This window comes from Ascidiella aspersa, chromosome 8 (assembly GCF_963924565.1).
Source record: "Ascidiella aspersa chromosome 8, kaAscAspe10.2, whole genome shotgun sequence".
Taxonomy (NCBI): Eukaryota; Metazoa; Chordata; class Ascidiacea; order Phlebobranchia; family Ascidiidae; genus Ascidiella; species Ascidiella aspersa.
In genome coordinates, this window is record NC_139454.1 from 13,615,790 (window position 1) to 13,634,098 (window position 18,309).

Consider the following 18,309-nt stretch of genomic DNA (forward strand, 5'->3'; position numbering starts at 1 on the left):
GCAAAAGCCAACCTTTAGATCCAAAGCGAACAGCTGCGTTGTGATCCAAAGCGAACACGTGCGTCAAGCCTTTAGATCCAAAGCGAACATGTGCATAGCAATAACTGTTTTTGACTGTACATAATTACTAATTGGAAAAGTAAACAAACTAATTTGGAAAAGTAGAACACATTAGTTTAGTGGTAAATAATGTTCAATTACTTTATGTTTCTTTTTGCTTTTTTTAGGCTTTTGGATCACTTAAAGAGTATTATAAATACTGAAAAAAAAGAAAAAAGCCTTTTACTTTTTTACATTGTGTTTTTGGTCTAAAAAATAGTGATTTATCTACAAATCAGTTTTATCCTTTTAGGTGGTGTGGTGTCAACATGTAATCACATTGAAAAACATTTAACAATATGGCTTGTACTATATTAAAAGCATCGATAATCCAGCGGGCATGACAGCATGCCCTCCACAAACTATATTATTTGCCTGATTTAATAGCCAAGTAATACTCAATTTTTTTGTGATTCATGCAATTCTCATGTGGCAGTTTATATGTTTACCTGATTTGGAAGAAACTTTTTAGTCCAACAGACCCATGAGTACCACGGTACTCTCTAAAGTCATTTAAAAAAAGGGAAAATTATTAAAAAAATAAAAATTAATAAAATAAAAACTTAAGTCCTTTCAAAACTCCTGTCCAAAACAACACCAAAGGTCTAATGACAAAGAAAAATAGAAAAAAAGAAAGAAAGTAGAAAAGCGTAACACAATAGCAACATGCAAACACTACTCAATTCGGGACACTAACATTTTTTGTATATTAATCTAGGTTTAATTTTATTAAGCTATTTGTCTTGGCAAAAATCTAGCATGAAAAACTGGGCAGCAAATTGTACCACAGAGCATTAAGAAATTAAAGGCCTGCTTCACTTAACAAATGCAATTTTTTGACATCTTAACCAGATTCTACTATGGCTGTTATATTGTAAATAACACCCCTACAACTTGAAAGTTTCGAAGGTAAACATCTTATATGTTTTTTCTGGTTTGCGCAAACTTATGCAATGTTTTTGTTCTACCATATAGCTCTTGGGGTAAATGGCTCACAACTTGTTTACGAAAATCATCTCTATATACCAACTTGTTTTCGAAAATCATCTTTATCGTCATGTCTCCACTAAATAAAATGTTTCAAAATTTAACCTTGATAAAGAAAAAATGATGTACATGACACAAGTACCTTGCCTCCTTGAAGCTATTTAGATTTAATTTCATTTGCACATTCATGCAAGAATTTATCCAGGAGAACAGCAAATTTCTCAACGTTACTTGTTTTATAAGGAAATTTGAGACGTCATCTCTATTATTCCCCCCAAATAAAAATCCTAGATTATGGCCTTACAAGAAGAAGCTTGGGTCAAGAGATTTTAGCAGTGTGGTCTTTTCTAAATTTTGAGTTGCCTTGAGAAGAAGGTGGAAACAACAAAATTTCAGAAGACTTTAATTCAAAATTTATTATGATGAGTTTTAGGAGATGCATTCATATTTTAAAATGGATAAATACCATGTTTTGACTTTAGATGGTGTTTGTAGTAAAAATAATATTCGTTTGTTAAAACTTATGTTTATTAATATTTTACAACATTGTTTTTTTAATTGTAGCCATATATGTTATGATTATATTTTTGACACTAGTTTATCTGTTTGAAAAAAATAAGTGCCTATTGTAAAAAAATGTTACCCATGCAGTTATTTTGAAAATATTTTTTAGGTGGCACATGTTATTGTGGGTCAGCAACTATTAGATTTTTTCTACAATGGATTTCTTGTATCAGTCTTTGGTCCCTCATTACACAAAGTAAGTACAGAATTTTTTAAATAGAGTAATGTAAAAGTGGTTACTGTGGTGTCAAAATGTAGATTAAAATATATCTAGTCGCCTGCAAGAGTCAATTATTAGTTAAAGCCATCTAGAGTGGTAGGACTGAAAAGTTTTTGTTTTAATGCCAACGAAACTTATTTGAGGTAAAATTAATAAAAAAGTGTTTTTCATTAATAATATTTACAGAAAAGTAAATCAGAAACAAAGAAAGTAAGTAAGCTTGAAATTTTTAAAGATAAATTATTAAGCGATTGATTGTACATGCAACTGATTAGATGTAATTTGTCTTTACATTACAGATGTGATTCAAACTATTTTTTTTAATTTTGGCAATAATGTCATATGCAGATAATTTCAATAGATAGACAGATAATATCTTTTCATAATTCAATTCTATATTATATCAATATCAGTAAATGTGGGCCAATAGTTTTGCAGATATTTTTTATATAAATAACTAGACAAAATACCCGGTGTTGCCCAGGTTAAATAGAATATTTACCAGGTATTCTAACTGGTTAAAAAATAATTACACCAGAATACTCGCATAATGTATATAGTCTACCTGAATTTGTCTGGTTAAACAAAACGAAACAATCCATCATACCGTGGTCTCTTTATCACTATTGCATAGTACGTTGTTACATATTAAACTGCTAGCCTCATGTTATAGCCCTTTATGGTAATCAGCATATACCCAAAAAGTAATGTTACGGATATTGTCAGTTCTTCGTAAGATGCAAAAATAATGCAAACATTTTTTTGGTTCCATTTTTTGTTGTATTTCTGTTGGGTGCCATGAGGATTTTGAATTCAAAAGTTTCTCTTAAAATAGGCTAAAAGATACTGCTACAGAGCCAAATTAGAAAAAAAATGGATCGTCAGTCATAGGTTATCGACCACTGCTCTATATAATGCTATAAATAGCATTACTTTTATGTACATATTATCAGCTTTAAAAGGTATAGCAAATGAACACGTTTGCATTTAATCAATCGAACTGTCACACACTTGGATCAAATGGAAACTTTCGGATTTAATATCGTTTATCAACTTTTGTTAATGCTCTAAAATCATTAGTAAATCTGAACAGCAATTGGCAATCAAAAAGTATACATGTCTTTGTAAACTGACAATTGGCACCAATGCCCTCATAGTACTGTACATATTATTTAAAATGTGTTATTTTTAAAATTAATTTGTCATCACTAAATAAAATTAAGCATTTTTTTATGTTTTTACAATTATTTTTTCGTCAATTTTAACCAAATATATCTTAGATATAAAATTCCCAAGAAAACTAAAATGCAATAAGAATAAAACTAAAAATTACATGATAGGGATTTGAACACTCTGTATATCATATCTAAACAATATGATATTCTATTTGAAACATCCCAAGCAATCACTATTTGTATTTTAATTTTTTATTAATAAATATACAGCAACGTTTCAAATCAATTTTATATGTGAAATTTGTTATGTTCAACCATTTTTAGAAAATCAATTTTATTGTTATGTAACTTTAAAATTTTATTTTTTCTGTACTGGAATGCTAAAAGTGTTTTCTTGTATTTGTCAGACATCTGCTGATGAGGTTGTTGTGACAACAGCATATCTTAACTTATTCCTCCGCTCAGTCACTGCTCCATCACTGATGTGTTGCTTTCTTCGCTTTCTTCTTACACATCGACATGAAAGCAGTCTTATCATCAACACCCTAATTCAACGTATTGCTAGCAATAATAGGGTGAGTGAGTGAGTGATAGATGAATAAATGAGTGGGTGGGTGGTTGGTTGGAGTGAGTGAGTGTTATATAGAACATAATAGTACATGCATATTCAATATATGTACTGCAACAATAATAACACTAAAACTACCATAATGTAAAAAGGTAACAATTTTTTCACTAATGTTATTATTAATTTCAGCTTGCCTTGGTTTCACTTTCTCTCATGAGGACTCTTGTCGATCTTAACTGTGAAGATCTTATGCTTCAACTAATCTTTAGGTTTGATTTGTTGTCTGTTTCTAATATTAAAAATTAAATATAATGTGATCTAATTTTTAAGCCATGCTATTTTGTGTTTTGTATCAGATACCTTATTCCCTGTCAGCATTTGCTGGCCAGTCAGCGACGTGCAATCTGTGATATTGATTTACACAATGCATCTGCTGCTCGATTTTTGGCTCTTACTCCCATTGCTTGTCAGATCGAAAGCAAGAAAAATATTGAGACTGATGTTGCAATGTTTCGGCCTGTTCAAGTTGATGAACCGTCTAATAAAATTGCTAAGGTTGTATGGACTATCTACAATAGTCGGGCATAAATTATCCCTGTAAAAAAAAGCTAAATATGTTGTCTCAAAATGGCATCTAATGTGCTAATTTTACTTGAAACTTTATAAACTAACCGTGATATACTGAATGGTATGCATATTTGTTGCTCTTGACTTTGGTAAAATTGTTACACAGCTTTTCTGCCATTTCTACCGTATTTTGCGGACCATAAGGCGCAATTTAAATCCTTCTTTTCCTCAAAAATTGATCATGCGCCCTATAAGCCGGTGCGCCTAATGTATGGATCAAGTAAAGAGGAGCGCGGAGAAAAAGTGGGAGGAGTAGGAGAAAGAGCGGAGCGGTTTACCACGCGGCTGAAGTATCGGCTTTTTTGTGGAGGCCTCAGCGTGCTTTAGATTGCAGGCGATTTGGATAAATTGATCGTGTGCCTTATAGCCCGGTGCGCGCCTTATTTATGAACAAAAAACTAACCACAGCAATTTATTGACAGTGCGCCTTATGGTCCGTAAAATACGGCAATTTAAAAAATATGGGAATTGGGAAGTATGTTTTCCTAAAGAGAAAATTTGGTTGAATGTTTTATTTGCTAATGTCACTTAATATAAGTGATGGATTTACGTATGTATGTGCCATATATAAACCAGATTAAACAATTTCATGTATCACTGCGTTTTATGGTGCTGGCCAATATTCTTTATGGCAAAATTAATTGGTTGAAATTTTTGTTTTCTTTAAAAACCACCAAATTTGTTCAATACTTTTATGGTTTGATTACTGTTCAAATACTTTTATGTTTTGACATTTGTGTCACACATTAAAAATAGGGCCTCAAACTGACCTGTTAAACAGGGAAATATGTTCCAAAATGGAATTGTTTAAACTTTAAAGTATGCCAGCTATTCTTAAAAATGAAGTTATAATGGAGTTTAGCAATAATTCCAAAATTTAAATACCATCTCTACGTAATAAAACACATTTTGCAATAGGACTAAACTAGAACTAATATCTATTAGTTGCAATAAGACCTGGGATTTTCAAGTTTTTTAACACCCTTGCAATTTATCTGTATGTATGTATGTCATAACTCTTTTTTTTTTTCGGGTCGTTAGCATAGCCATAGCTTTGGTATATCTGCAGTATATAAATGTAAAATTTAGCTAAAATAGTTTTCAGCCGATTAGTGTATAAGTGCAAAATTTTCCAAAACATCCCTGGCTTACATAATTGATCAGGACAGCAGCGGATAAAATAACATCCACTACAGTTGGTAAGTCTTGATATCTATCAGAAAACCCATAAGCATTTGTAGCAGGCAGAAAGGGTAACACCATGAACGTCAAAACTGACGTGATGCTTTCTGCCTGCTACAAGCACCTGCTGAAGGACTAGAGGCAGTCGCTAATTATTTTCTTACCGTTTCTTTGCTCACTTTTATTTCTGCTTTTTTCCTTTTTTGCTTTCCATTTATTGTACTAGCGTTCAGTGTCATTCACCCTGACGAAGGCGGCTTGTATAGGTTGCCGAAACGTTGGTTAACAATTACAATTACCAGAGGAGCTGTTTTTGATTTATTTTATACTTTTATGTTTAATAGCTTTTTGCAGTTTTTTCAACCATGTAAAAAATAGTCCAAGTTCGCAAAAAATTGCGTTTATTGCAACGTTTTCCGCAACATTCTTTCATGAGGCATTAAGACACTTACACAAAATACACACAGCAACCCTAACAGAGTATAAACTAACGCTTAGGCATACGCAAATTTGTTATGACTTTTAAATCACTATGTCTTTAGTGTATATGCTGATTACCACATTTATCTTCCATCCTTCTAACTTAACCGTGCAAAACTTTTTTTCAAACGCAATTATCTGTGTGGACATAAAATTAAATTAAGTGTATTGGCTTGATAAAAAGAAATTTTGTTTCAAACTTAACTCCTTGAAGTATGTTACCGCGCAAAATTAGGTATATAAAGTTCGCAAAATATCGCACTTATTATGGCGGTTTTAATAGTAACCATTTTTTAGTTTTAAACAAGATTTTACTTACGTTGAACGCAGTATACCTGGGTTACGTATTTGCTAGAATACCACGCAATGCGAACAATGTCTGCTACAACGTAAGTTTTGTTTACCTGAAAGATGTTTCCGTGCTTAGCCGTTGGGTATTTAGTCTTTCCAAGTAAAAAAATAATAAAGTTTAGGTTTGTTAGTGATTCCCCATCGATATACATATCACAAAATGTCATTAAATTGAAGTCGATTAGGTTAGTGCTTATTTACTAAAGCATCCCGAAAATGATGTGGCGCCGGCAGTTTTGCTAAAGTCGCAAGATTACAAATATTAACCCCACTGTGGGATTCTTTGTAAATTTTCAAAACAGTTTGTTAATCATGCATGATTTTTGTAAAATAGATTTTGTCGGATTATACTAAGTTCCAAAGTAAGGTTCATCGCTGTTCAGTAACAACTGTAAAACTAAAGACAGTTATGTTTGTTAAATGCTTTCAGTTCACTGCAACAGAATAGCTGTTTGGTTAGGTGCTTTTAAACTGTACCGTTTGTTTGTTTTGCTAAAAAGCTGTTTTGGTAAAGTCGCGAGATTAGTTAGACCTAATACTGTTGCTGCTTTCATAAGGGCCAAATCCTACTTTAATTGTGAAAAGATATTTACTCAAACCAGCCCTCTTTAACCACGCAAAATCCGGGCATTGCCCGAATGCACATGATACTTGGAAAAATAATATGCATGATGTATATTATTTTTCCAAGTAAATACCCTATTTAACCTGGGCAACGCCGGGTATTTCGTCTAGTATATTATATATACCATCTATGGTGGAAAATACTTTTTTCTAAAAGTTTACTGTGAAATTAATTTACTTTTGCAGGCTGAAATTCTTCCACCAGCGAAATCATCCAGTGTTGTATCACCTAACTCTACAAGCAGCTTGGGTAAAGAACAATTTCATTCAGTTTCATCACCACCCACACAGCATGACCCTGGTTTTTCATTTTCTTCCTCAAAATTACTCAAAGCAAACAATAATTATGCTTTTTCTGAATATACTGTCAATGAAGACTTATCTGTGACAATTGACATGCACTCAGGTTTTATTAATTTTTACTTAATTTTGTTTGTTTGAGAAGTATAGAATTTTTAGTTATAAATTGCTTGACCTAATTTGATGAGATTGAATATTACAAATCATGTTTTTAAATATGTTTAATTTCAGTTTAATTTTATGAAACTTTAAACCGAGAAATTTTTGGCAGTATAAAAAATAAATCTCGGCACACTTTTTTAAACATTAGTATAACTTGACAAAAACACCAACTGAGGTACATTTTATTGTGATTTTAAGACGTTTTAAAGCAAGTTCGATGTGACCCCTTGTTGGGTATAGCCTAGTATACACATCAATGTTTTTTCAATAATAAACATCTATTTAAATAAAAATCCCTGTTGTAAATCTCAAGTGGCGTTTTTTGTAAATCAGTGAAGCGAATAACCAATTACAAAAAACAATTTGATTTATAAAATTTATGAAGCATGTCTAATGAGATGGATGCACTTGTTAAATTTTCAATGTAGGACAAAGAACATTCTCAACAGTTTTAAAAGACGCTCGCTATTTTGACATAATTTACTGTGTAACACAATATTTGTTTCCAGCTTGTTAAGAGTAATTTCCTGATTGGTTAGGTCTTGAAAACTCCAAACTCTTGTTATTTCGTATAAACTTTGCTTCTGTAAATTTAAGAATGATTTTTTTTAATGAGGCTCAAATTTAGTGCAAAAATGTGTAATCTAGCATACAAATTTTTTGTTATTTCCTTATACACTTCTAATCACTGCAATAAAATTTTTTCAAGCTGCCCGCTCTTTCGTTGATAATTTTTTAAGAATTTTTTTTTGCATTTTAGTATCTTTTTATCTGTGGGCAAAAAAAATATTTTATGTTTGCTTGTTAAGCCTGTTACGAAAATCTATTCAGCCCAAAGGTGCTATGCACACTATGACATGTTGCCCTGACACAACTTAGGCAAGCAATTTTATTAAATTGAACTATACTGTTAATGCTATTGTTTAAAGCAATCAACTAATCTATGTTATGTGCCTAATGCGTCATCTATTGTTTTGACTTGAAATATTTGCTAATTTAACCTAATAAACATACTTTGGCAAACCCCTTATGTATTTGTTAATATCAAAAAAATTTACGGTAAGGCCAGCTCCTAAGAATTACTATTTTGATTTATAATTGCCTTGCTCATGGTCTTAACATGACGAGGTTAATATATATTAGTTAAGTGAACACAGCATTTAACTTTTGAAACCCAATCAAAAAAATAATAATTTTGGCCAAAAATGCTTGTCACCAGGAGGCTGCAACCTTTTTCCAGTCTGGTGCCAACCATTAACCACTAGTTGACCAGCATATATTTTAAATGATTTTAATTAAAACAGCGTTAGTCATTAATGAATAGCTTCTTTCCACATTATGCCATATTATTTGTAACTTTTAATTATGTTTTTCCACAGCTGTAAATAATGAGCAACCTGATGATGTTGAAATACACCCGCAGACAATTACCAGTCCTAGTACTATGGCGGAGTTTGGGCCAGATCTGCGATCTCAACTTGAACTTAACACTAGCTACATGGATTACCTGGAAGATGCCAGAGTTTCAATTACTCAATGCAGGTGATGAACGTAATATATATTTCTTATATATAATTCTTTTTCAGTCACTCTGTTAGTCAATTGTGCTGTTCTTTCCTGGCTCTCTGTTGTCTGCGCTAATATCCGGTGTTGGTGTAACAAAGGCCTCTTTATTGGAAGAGACTGTTGTGTCTGTTTTGAATTGTCCGTTTTTATGCAATAGTTACCGCAAAAAATATTCTCTATAAGCATTTTCTAATACCACATAATAGTGTGCAATTGACATGAATATTATTCCCGCAAACGATTTTAGCTGACTTGCCACAATGCCACACAGCTAAAGTTCAGATGTTATGATAATCATGGCATAATTTCACCTAGGACAAAGTCTATTGGTTTTGTTTTGCAGATGGTGCAACATGTGTAATTTAGTGTAGTCTTGTGCGTTAAACTTACGAAACCTTACTGTTAATGTTAGAATTATTAATGCAGCTGTTGCCTAGCAGGAGTGTTTGCTACACATGCGTTGAATTTATGGCTGCCCAACATGTTGTGCAAGTTGTACCATCTGCGGCAAGCAATGGTGTCTTAGTTGTTGCTTTCCAAGCTGTTTAGCTCAGTTGGTAGAGCGACATTCCCGGTATGACTGGAGATTGTTAGTTCAAAACTCCCTACATGCTTCTGGTTTTTCTAGCCTGCCTTTGTGGCATCATCTATTGACTAATTCAGTTAGTCTGTTGAAGGCTTCTGGAGTACTTCAGGATAACATAGCTAGGGAGGGATGGTACAACATAATATATAGGAATGATTGAGAGGCAACAACTTGATGGCTTCATAGGTAGCAGTTTTGAATTATCTCTATTCGTTTTCAACATGTTTGGAGATATTCGAAACATTAAAAATGCTCCATACTACTGTATAAGCTTTAGAATTCTCACTATAACTGTTTTTTAGTTTATGTGTGTCTCTAAAGCCGGCCGAGCTGCCAGTTGTGTTGCGGCTTCTACAGTGTTAAACGGACCGATTTTCAAACGACACCCAATTATAGATAAATCAAATTCATTATTTGGTGTACTTTTAAACTTATTTCTAACATCAATAGGTTGCTGTTCAAAAAAAATACACTATTACCTAACTTGGGTCTCGAGCACTCTATAGGTTTTTCGATATAAATCCTCGGTCATTCTTTTCCTAGTTGGATATTTTACAAAAATATGTTATCAAAATCTAGCTTTTTGTTTCAGTCAAGCTTGTTCACAATGGTCTGCTCCATATGATGGGGAGAACCCTCATCCACAAATCACCAACAAGACTGGTGAGAAGTTTTATTTTATTATTTGATTTGATTTGATTTGTTGGTTACAAATAAAAAAAGGTATGTTTCTTTTTTTTGACAAAAAAGGGAAAATGTCCATTCATTAAACAAGCCACTAAACCAGTACAAATAATCTGTTTACGTCATGGTCACTGTTTTTTTTAAGCTAGGTAACTCAAATACACTTGTTAAAATGTAATCTCATTTGCACAATAAAAGGTGAAAACAAATTTGATTGATGGAATCCATTGGTACTGTTTTTGATATAATTTCAATTGTCGGTGGTTTATATATAATGTTATGGTTATGTGAGTTTGTAAAATAAGATAAAAATGGCAAAAAGGTTCAGAACTTATGATTTACTAATTTTTTGAAATTGAATTTTTTAGTAAAACTTTTTTTAGTTAAGTCAGTTTTATAACCATGTTAGATGGTGGTTTTAACCTTTGGCAACCTGTTGAAACCTTTAAATGTTATTTTGCAAGCTTTTGGTGAACCCAAAATTTTCGCTCAGTATCCGTTTCTTCCTATATTGGCCATCAAAATGGGCAGATCCATGATATTTCTTTCACAGAAACATGAAAGTTATGTCAAACGTGACGTCAAGAAGCTGAAAAGCGGACATAGTCAAATTATAAACTTTCGCTTTATATTATATCTGTGATGCCAAGGACATATTAAAGAGATTGAAATTTAGCTTGAAATAACAGCATCTATGTTTCAGAGGACTTTCTCACCAAACCCCTGAAACGTCTTCGTTGAACCATGTTTAAGAACCACGGCTCTAAGCCAACAAAAGGCTCCTTCAAGTTGTGTTCAATGATATTGCTGCCCCGATTTAATAATTTACTTAAACTGCCAAAATGTTTTTTTTATATCTTTTAGTACTTATTTATAGCAAGTTATTCTCATAGCATTATGAGGACCTTGACACTTCCAAACTAACATTTTGATATCCAATGACAACACCATATTTCAATAGTAGACATGAGAAGGGTTTTTGAGATTACATTTAGGTTCCAAAAGAAAAAAGTCAGAAGCAGTTGTATAGCTCCTATATTACTTACATGGTTTTCCTTAAAGTCATATAATACTTTCCGATGAATTGTGAAAAATCCTATTTACGCTTCACCAGTCAGGTATGTGTACACCTGGTCAGTTTGACACACTGGGGACTTAGTGCTCCCCTGCAGCAAAACTCACCCACAATGGCAATCGTAAGATTGGTAAAACACAACTTTTTTGTTTAGAATCATCGTTTGGTAGTACACCGGAGCTATCACGGGAGTACAAAAGTAATGATGTACATAAAAACTTGAAACAGGATGATACCATCAGCAACGGCTCACACAGTGCTATGAAGGCACTTTCTGCTACATTTCAAACTCTTAACCTGACTGCTTTAGCATTCAGTAGTCATCCACCTAAGCATGTCAAACCAAATGAGACTAAACAGAATGATATTGGAATATCTCAACTTGATGAAAATGTGCAAGACAAACTTACAACTGAAACATTTTCTGAACAAAACATTGATAACTATATTGATAGTAAACCTAAAACTGAAATAGGTTTATTGGACAAAGAACAAGAGTGGGAAGGGCATGAAACAAGTATGTTATAAACATTTTTTGCTTGCCCCACTATTTTTTTAGTAAAAATTGGAACGTATTAATTTTTTGTGTGTGTTTTTCAATTTTGTCTTGGTTTACCAATGTTTTTTTTGTTATGTTGGAAACAGATAAAATAATAAAGCCCTACTCCAACTCAGTAAGTCAAACTTCATCCGTGGATGATTTCTTCCGCAGTTTAATGGACATAGTACCCAAATTAGCACAAGGAAAGATTGATGGCGAAAAGCACAGCAATACGGTTAGTACCTTTTATTTTAGTAAGGATTTGTAAACCAAATAAAAGTTAGTTTTAAATTGCAAACAGAATTCCCAGATTTTAGAAAAAATAAAAAGTTGGCATGTCAACCTGTGAAAAATAGCCCATACCTTATAGTAAGTACAACAGTAATTTTATTTTTAGCTTTTATCTGGAAAAGTCACAGGAAAAACACACGTCAAATGTCCAATATATCAAAATAAGTTGTCATGTTTTTTATAGGCTACAAAAATAAAAATAAAAAGTCAGAAGCCACATAAATTCCTTTTCACAGTGGCAGCCCTTCACAGTGGCAGATCAGATGATTTTAAACAAGATAAAAATGTTTGCAATGCGAACTGAGGCATATATTAAAGACAATAATGCTATAACTTTGCATTCTTTTTAGCATGGATTTTAAGGGAACACGCCATAAGACCTAAAATGCAACAATACGTAAAACAGAAAAATAATGACATATTAAAGCCAAATACGCAATATTAAAGCTGGTCAAAGTTGTAATACAATTAGTCATTTTCATTCGATTTTTTAACATGTAGGTTCTCTGTTTTCTAAAATTATTAAGCTGTTTGTTATTTTTTGCTATTTGACCCGGTTTGTTACAACATCAAAATTTTATAACACTTTCATAACCTAATCTGTCATACCACATTCTACCCACCAACATAACAAAACATTTTTTTCAATTTTTTTTAATAATAATCTAATATAGTCATGTGTATGACAAAAAAAAGCGAAAAGTAAGCAAGGGTGCTTAATGTGAAGCCATTTGTTCTGAACATTTAACATTTGCAATAAAAATACACAAGCTTATATGTTGCGATCTAATCCCAACATTGAATGTAGGTATTTTATGCAGTATCGACTAGAGACTAAAAATCTATTTTTTTTAAATGAATATTTTTTTTAACTATTAAAATAAAGGTTATTCCTTTGATAAAATCATAACCAAATAGTGTGAAGCTTTTGTATAACTCATTTTGTTATAAAATTCCTTCTATGATGGTTAAGATAAAAATTAGTTTATGTCATTTTATTGTTAAGATGGTGAATCTCCATTTTTTTACTGTAACGTAGAAGAAAAATACCAAGATATTCTACAATATTAGGTTTCTAATAGGGGATCCAGAATGCTGAATCCTAGTATATTTTTTTTATTTAGTTCTACTTTATGGGGAATTGGTTATAATATAATATATACAATACACCCTTTAGTGACAAAAAAGCAATTAACTATAAAACATAATATATTGACCTAGGACAGGGTTTCTCAACCGTGGCCCTCGCCCCCCTTAGGGGGCCACCGGCATAACTCTCCAGCTAGATGTTGCGAAAACCAAAGTGTCACTATTTTCAAAATTTGCCAGTTAACTTAATTTTGTGTTTTTATTATGACTGTAAACCTTTCTTGTAACGTTTTGTAACACATTTTTCTGACAACTTCTTTGACTAGTCAGTATGTTTAAAGTAGAATATTGAATCCTTTTTATTCGTTGAATCACAGAAAGTTACGCCTAATTGGTCGTTAGCGAGTGGCAGGTTTGTTTAGAGACCTGTCGCTGTGGCGAAACAAATACTGTGCTACTTTGTAGATGGTCGTATCATGCGGCGTCAACTTTTTTTTTTTTTTTTTTTTGAGCGGCCAATTATTACTTGCCGATACCCTTTGCCTAATCATTAAGTGTTCGACAAATGCTGTAATGCTGTAAGGCAAGCAACTAGTGTGTGTTGCCAGGTGCAACGGCTGGCAATTTCCTTTAAGGACGTTAAGTTGCAAAAGAAACATTTCGCCGTAAAACACATAAAGTACGCTACCGGGTTATTCAAAAGGTCATTTTTAGGCCAACGTTCAGCGGTTTATGCAGCTCATTTGTCAAGTAGGCTAATAGTAACGCATTAATAAAACTAAAATCGAGTAATCCTCTCGATGAATGTAGTGACATCGCTTGACTCAGTGTAAAACAAACCGGAATATAAAAAAGCATTGGTGGCGTCGAAGAACAAAATTTGTAATGACTAACTAAGTTAGGTTAAATTAAAATGACTTATTTGTTAAATTTTTAGAAATTAAGTGCATTTATTCGTTGATTAATGGCTGTATTGGTAATAATGTGAAGAAGTAAAACAAGTAAAAAGACTATAAACACAATGCTTGTTATTTTTATAATCAGGGGGGCCATGAGGGTCGAGAGCCTTTCAAAGGGGGCCACAAAGCATAAAAGGTTGAGAACCACTGACCTAGGAAAAGGTTGTTTACTTTTCTGTGACTTATATAATTTATTTTATGGTCCCATTTCAAATAGTGTTTTGTATAAATTTTCGACAGCTCCCTATTATTTTTTACTTTCTGCAAAATATCTTGAAAGAGCCATTATGTTATTTGTAACTCTTTTAATACATTAAATATATATTAGCATATAAGACAATTAATTTTCCCGCTCCCCCCACAAATGTCTATAAGAGACAATTGTCATACCATAATTTAAAAAAAAATACATTACTTTTAGAATTGGAAAAATAAGTAGTGTAAAATCAGGTCTTGATTCCTTTTATAAAATTATAATTGAACAGTAAAGCATTTAAATATTTCATTTATTTTGATTTTACCAGTATTATGGCTAACATATGGTAAATATTTTTTTTCATTAATGCTATTCCATACTATTATTAAACTGGTGTATGTGGTGACCTAGGGATTGCTAGGTTTTTATGAACTGAATTTAAACTAAACATTACCTGCAACACAACATGTCACAAATAAACACAGCGTAATAAATAACATAGAATAAGGTACATGGCACAAATTTACCACATTTTTCCCCTCTAAATAATGAAAGTACACTGTACACCCAACAAAAAAGCATCGTTTCATTTAAACAATTTTAAGGATTCATTTTTAATGAGTCCAATCCCCAAACCGTGAAGGGGGTTTATGAATTCTGGATGAACGCCTCACTTGCAAACCAGTAGGCGAAGCAGGTGGAAACGCAAAAGGAGAAGGTGAAGTAGGAGGTAACTCATCTGTACCATGAGCCAAATCTTCTACCGATGATCTGTCCAATGCAGATTCTGGTGTAGTAACTGTAGATGGCCTAGTAGTATGGGGAGGCGAATTGGTAGAAATTGGGACTCCATTTTCAAGAGACTTGCCAAAGGATTTTGCATCTGGCAGTGGAGGGACTTCATGGTCTTCAGGGCAAGGAGCTAAATCCTGGACAGACACTCTCGATTCACGCCCCCCTGGAAGCCGAATATGTGCAAAACTTTGATTGGCTTCCAGCAAGTCTACCTCATCAACTAAGGGATCTCTTTTATTTCGCACAAAACGTCTCATCAAAACTTTTCCAGGCTGGAGCAGCCATGATGGTAATGATCTTCCCAGCATAGTTCTTCGTCCGAAGTTTAAGAAACGCTCATGAGGGGTTTGGTTTGTTGAGGTGCAAAGCAGAGATCTTACGAAATGAAGGGCCTCCACTAAGATTTCTTCCCATCTATCTTCTCCCAGACCCCTGTCCTTTAAAAGGAGTTTAACTGTTCGCCATATGGTTTGGTTCACTCTTTCACATTGGCTGTTACCAGTAGGATGATAGGGAGTAGTCCGACTTGCTACCACTCCTCTATCGGTCAAAAACTTTTTAAATTCACCAGAAGCAAAGGCTGTGCCCCGGTCACTGTGGACGAAAGAGGGTAGACCAAAAAGAGCAAAAAGTGAAGTTAGCGAAGCTATGACGGTTTTCGTAGTCATGTCAGAACAGGGAATTGCAAAAGGAAAACGGGAAAACTCATCCACCACAAAGAGAATGTAATGTCTTCTACCCCTGACAGGTCCTTTAAAATCAATGCTAATTCTTTCCCATGGAGCAGAAGCTTTGATTAAAGACTCATTAGACTTGCGGTGAAAACGAGGTTTTACTTCGGCACAAACTTTACATTCTGCACATGTTTGCCGAACCTCATTAATAGAGTAAGGTAAGTTGCGCGCTTTTATAAAATCAAGTAGGCGTGTTACCCCAGGGTGCCCCAATTGCCTATGGATTTGGACTAGTCCAGCATTTCCCATGAAACATAGAGAAGAAATTCTTGAAAGGGCATCCGGAGCAGTGTTTAGTTTACCAGGACGGTGGTGAACGCGATATGAAAAGGCCCCCAGTTCAGCTCGCCACAGCTGGAACTTAGCATTTTTAATTTTACCTGGGCGCACAGGATCAAACATATAAGAAAGAGCACGCTGGTCAGTCAATAATGTAAAGGTGTTACCATGCAAGAAATGACTCCATTTTCTCGTAGCCTCCACAATAGCTGTAGCCTCCTTCTCCACGATAGGGTAGTTGAGTTCGCTTTTTGTAAAGGTCCGGGAGTAAAAAGCGACAGGGCGACCACATTGGTTCAGGGTAGCGGCCAGTGCAAATTGGGAGGCATCACACTCCACAGTAAAGGGTTGATAAGGATCAATATTTTTCAGACAGGCGGAAGCCAAACTTTTTCTAAGCTCTGCAAAAGCCATAGCTTGTGGTTTAGCCAATGGGAGAGCCTTTTCCTGAATGGCTTTGACAAGGGGTCGAACCTTATCTGAAAACTGATGAACCCAACGGGCATAGTATGCAAATAGACCCACAGCGCGTCGGAGTTCAGCAAGTGTTTGAGGTATGGGCATGTCCAAGAGTGGCTTCAACCGCTCAGGATCAGGCTGGATTTTACCAGGCTTTACCAGGTATCCCAACAGTTGAATTTCCTTCTTTGCAATATGTGACTTTTCTTCGTTGAAGGTGAGGCCTTCCTTCCCGGCAGCATGTAATAGGGCTTCAAGATTTCTGTCATGTTCCTCCTGTGAGTTTCCCACCACAGTTACATTGTCCAGGTAGGCAAACGTTTTTCTTAACCTATATTTTGAAATGATAACATCTATCAGTCTTTGAAAAACAGATACTCCATTGGTCAGTCCAAAAGGCAGTCTTTTATACTGATATAGTCGACCATCGGCCTCAAAAGCGGTAAAAGGTCTATCTTCTTCATGCAGGGGAATCTGATGATAGGCAGAGCGCAAATCAAGCGTGCTAAAGAGTTTACCTTTAGCAACAGCATTTACTTGATCATCTATCCTGGGCAGCGGATATGCATCTAGAAATGTAAAGCGATTCACAGTTTGAGAGTAATCAATGACCAATCGACGGCGGTGATTACCACTCTTTGCAACCAAAACTTGTGCACGCCAAGGACTTCTTGAAGGTTCAATAATATCCTCTTCTAGAAGTTTTAAAACTTCCTTACGGATAAAATATTGGTCATCAGCTGAATACCAACGTGATTTTACAGCAATAGGTCTGAATCCCCTTTCTAGATCTGTAAAGAGTCTAAATGGTTTCACATTGGCTGCAGCCACACTACAAGTGCTATTATTTGGGTAAGTAGGGCAAATGTTAAGAAGAGGACGAGGACCCTTAAAGTGAAAGAATGCCCCTTTATGAAGGCCGAGAAATGATTGTCCCAGAATAACTTCAGCACATAACTCATCAACCACCTCAAATGTCAGAGAATAGCGGGATTTATTTAGCCACAATGTTGTACAAGTAGTGCCAATTACCTCAGCTGAAGCCTTTCGTGAAGCCATACCTACTTTGGATCTTTGCCCAGAAACAGGTAAGTGATGTTCCTGACATACTCGACTATCCAAGTAACATCCAGTTGCTCCAGAATCCACCAAAGTGTTTAGCATCCTGGCACCAAGGGAGACTTTAATAAGTGCAGGATATAAACCTGAAGGTGGATCAGGGTGCCCATTCATCATATATATGAAAGAATTTGTGATAGATGCAAAAGTAGACTCTCCACTTTCTGTTTGTGGCAGAACTGAAGCCGATGTCTTGAAGGAACTACTAAATCCCTTCTTTCTTATTCTCGACAAACACTTTTTAGCATAGTGACCTTTGCGACCACAGGAGTTACAAGTGGCTTCTCTAGCTGGACAAGAGGAGCGGCCTCCAGGATGCATAGAACCTCCACAGTAGAAACAATCTTTCTTAGCTATTGCAAAAACAGTGGACTCAGGAGTCTCTGAGGCTGCAATGGTCACATTTGTAGTTTCCTTAATAAAGGTCACGGCCTCATTCCTTGCTCGTTCTTACACCAAGGCTTGATCGAAGGCTTCTTTACAGGTAACCTTATTTTTCTCAAGAAGTCTTTGTCGGATGTCGGGGGCTACCATGCCACTAATAAAGGAGTCGCGAACCATTTCTTGTCGATAAGTATCTGCATCGACATCCTGAAA

At 34.5% G+C, this 18,309-nt stretch overlaps 2 protein-coding genes across 2 annotated transcripts in view; one reads left to right on the top strand and one right to left on the bottom strand.

The window, feature by feature from the left end:
• Window positions 1–18,309, top strand: part of LOC146136227 (FHF complex subunit HOOK-interacting protein 1A-like) — a 47,595-nt gene that overhangs the window by 17,207 nt on the left and 12,079 nt on the right. Inside the window, exons 8-16 of the mRNA XM_083395526.1 lie at window positions 1,760–1,846; window positions 3,453–3,620; window positions 3,803–3,882; window positions 3,970–4,168; window positions 7,064–7,283; window positions 8,719–8,881; window positions 10,084–10,154; window positions 11,405–11,767; window positions 11,896–12,026. Of these exons, the coding sequence (XP_083251652.1) occupies window positions 1,760–1,846; window positions 3,453–3,620; window positions 3,803–3,882; window positions 3,970–4,168; window positions 7,064–7,283; window positions 8,719–8,881; window positions 10,084–10,154; window positions 11,405–11,767; window positions 11,896–12,026 (1,482 nt within the window). The remainder of the gene's footprint in view (window positions 1–1,759; window positions 1,847–3,452; window positions 3,621–3,802; window positions 3,883–3,969; window positions 4,169–7,063; window positions 7,284–8,718; window positions 8,882–10,083; window positions 10,155–11,404; window positions 11,768–11,895; window positions 12,027–18,309) is intronic.
• LOC146136228 (uncharacterized) lies at window positions 14,941–15,934 on the bottom strand. The gene has a single exon (XM_083395581.1). It carries the CDS (start codon window positions 15,787–15,789, stop codon window positions 14,941–14,943), a length of 849 nt encoding a protein of 282 aa, XP_083251707.1. The 5' UTR covers window positions 15,790–15,934.

What these genes read in the sequence shown, in the direction of transcription:
- LOC146136228 (XM_083395581.1), bottom strand. Translation starts at nt 15,789, where the DNA reads ATGACTACGAAAACCGTCATAGCTTCGCTAACTTCACTTTTTGCTCTT.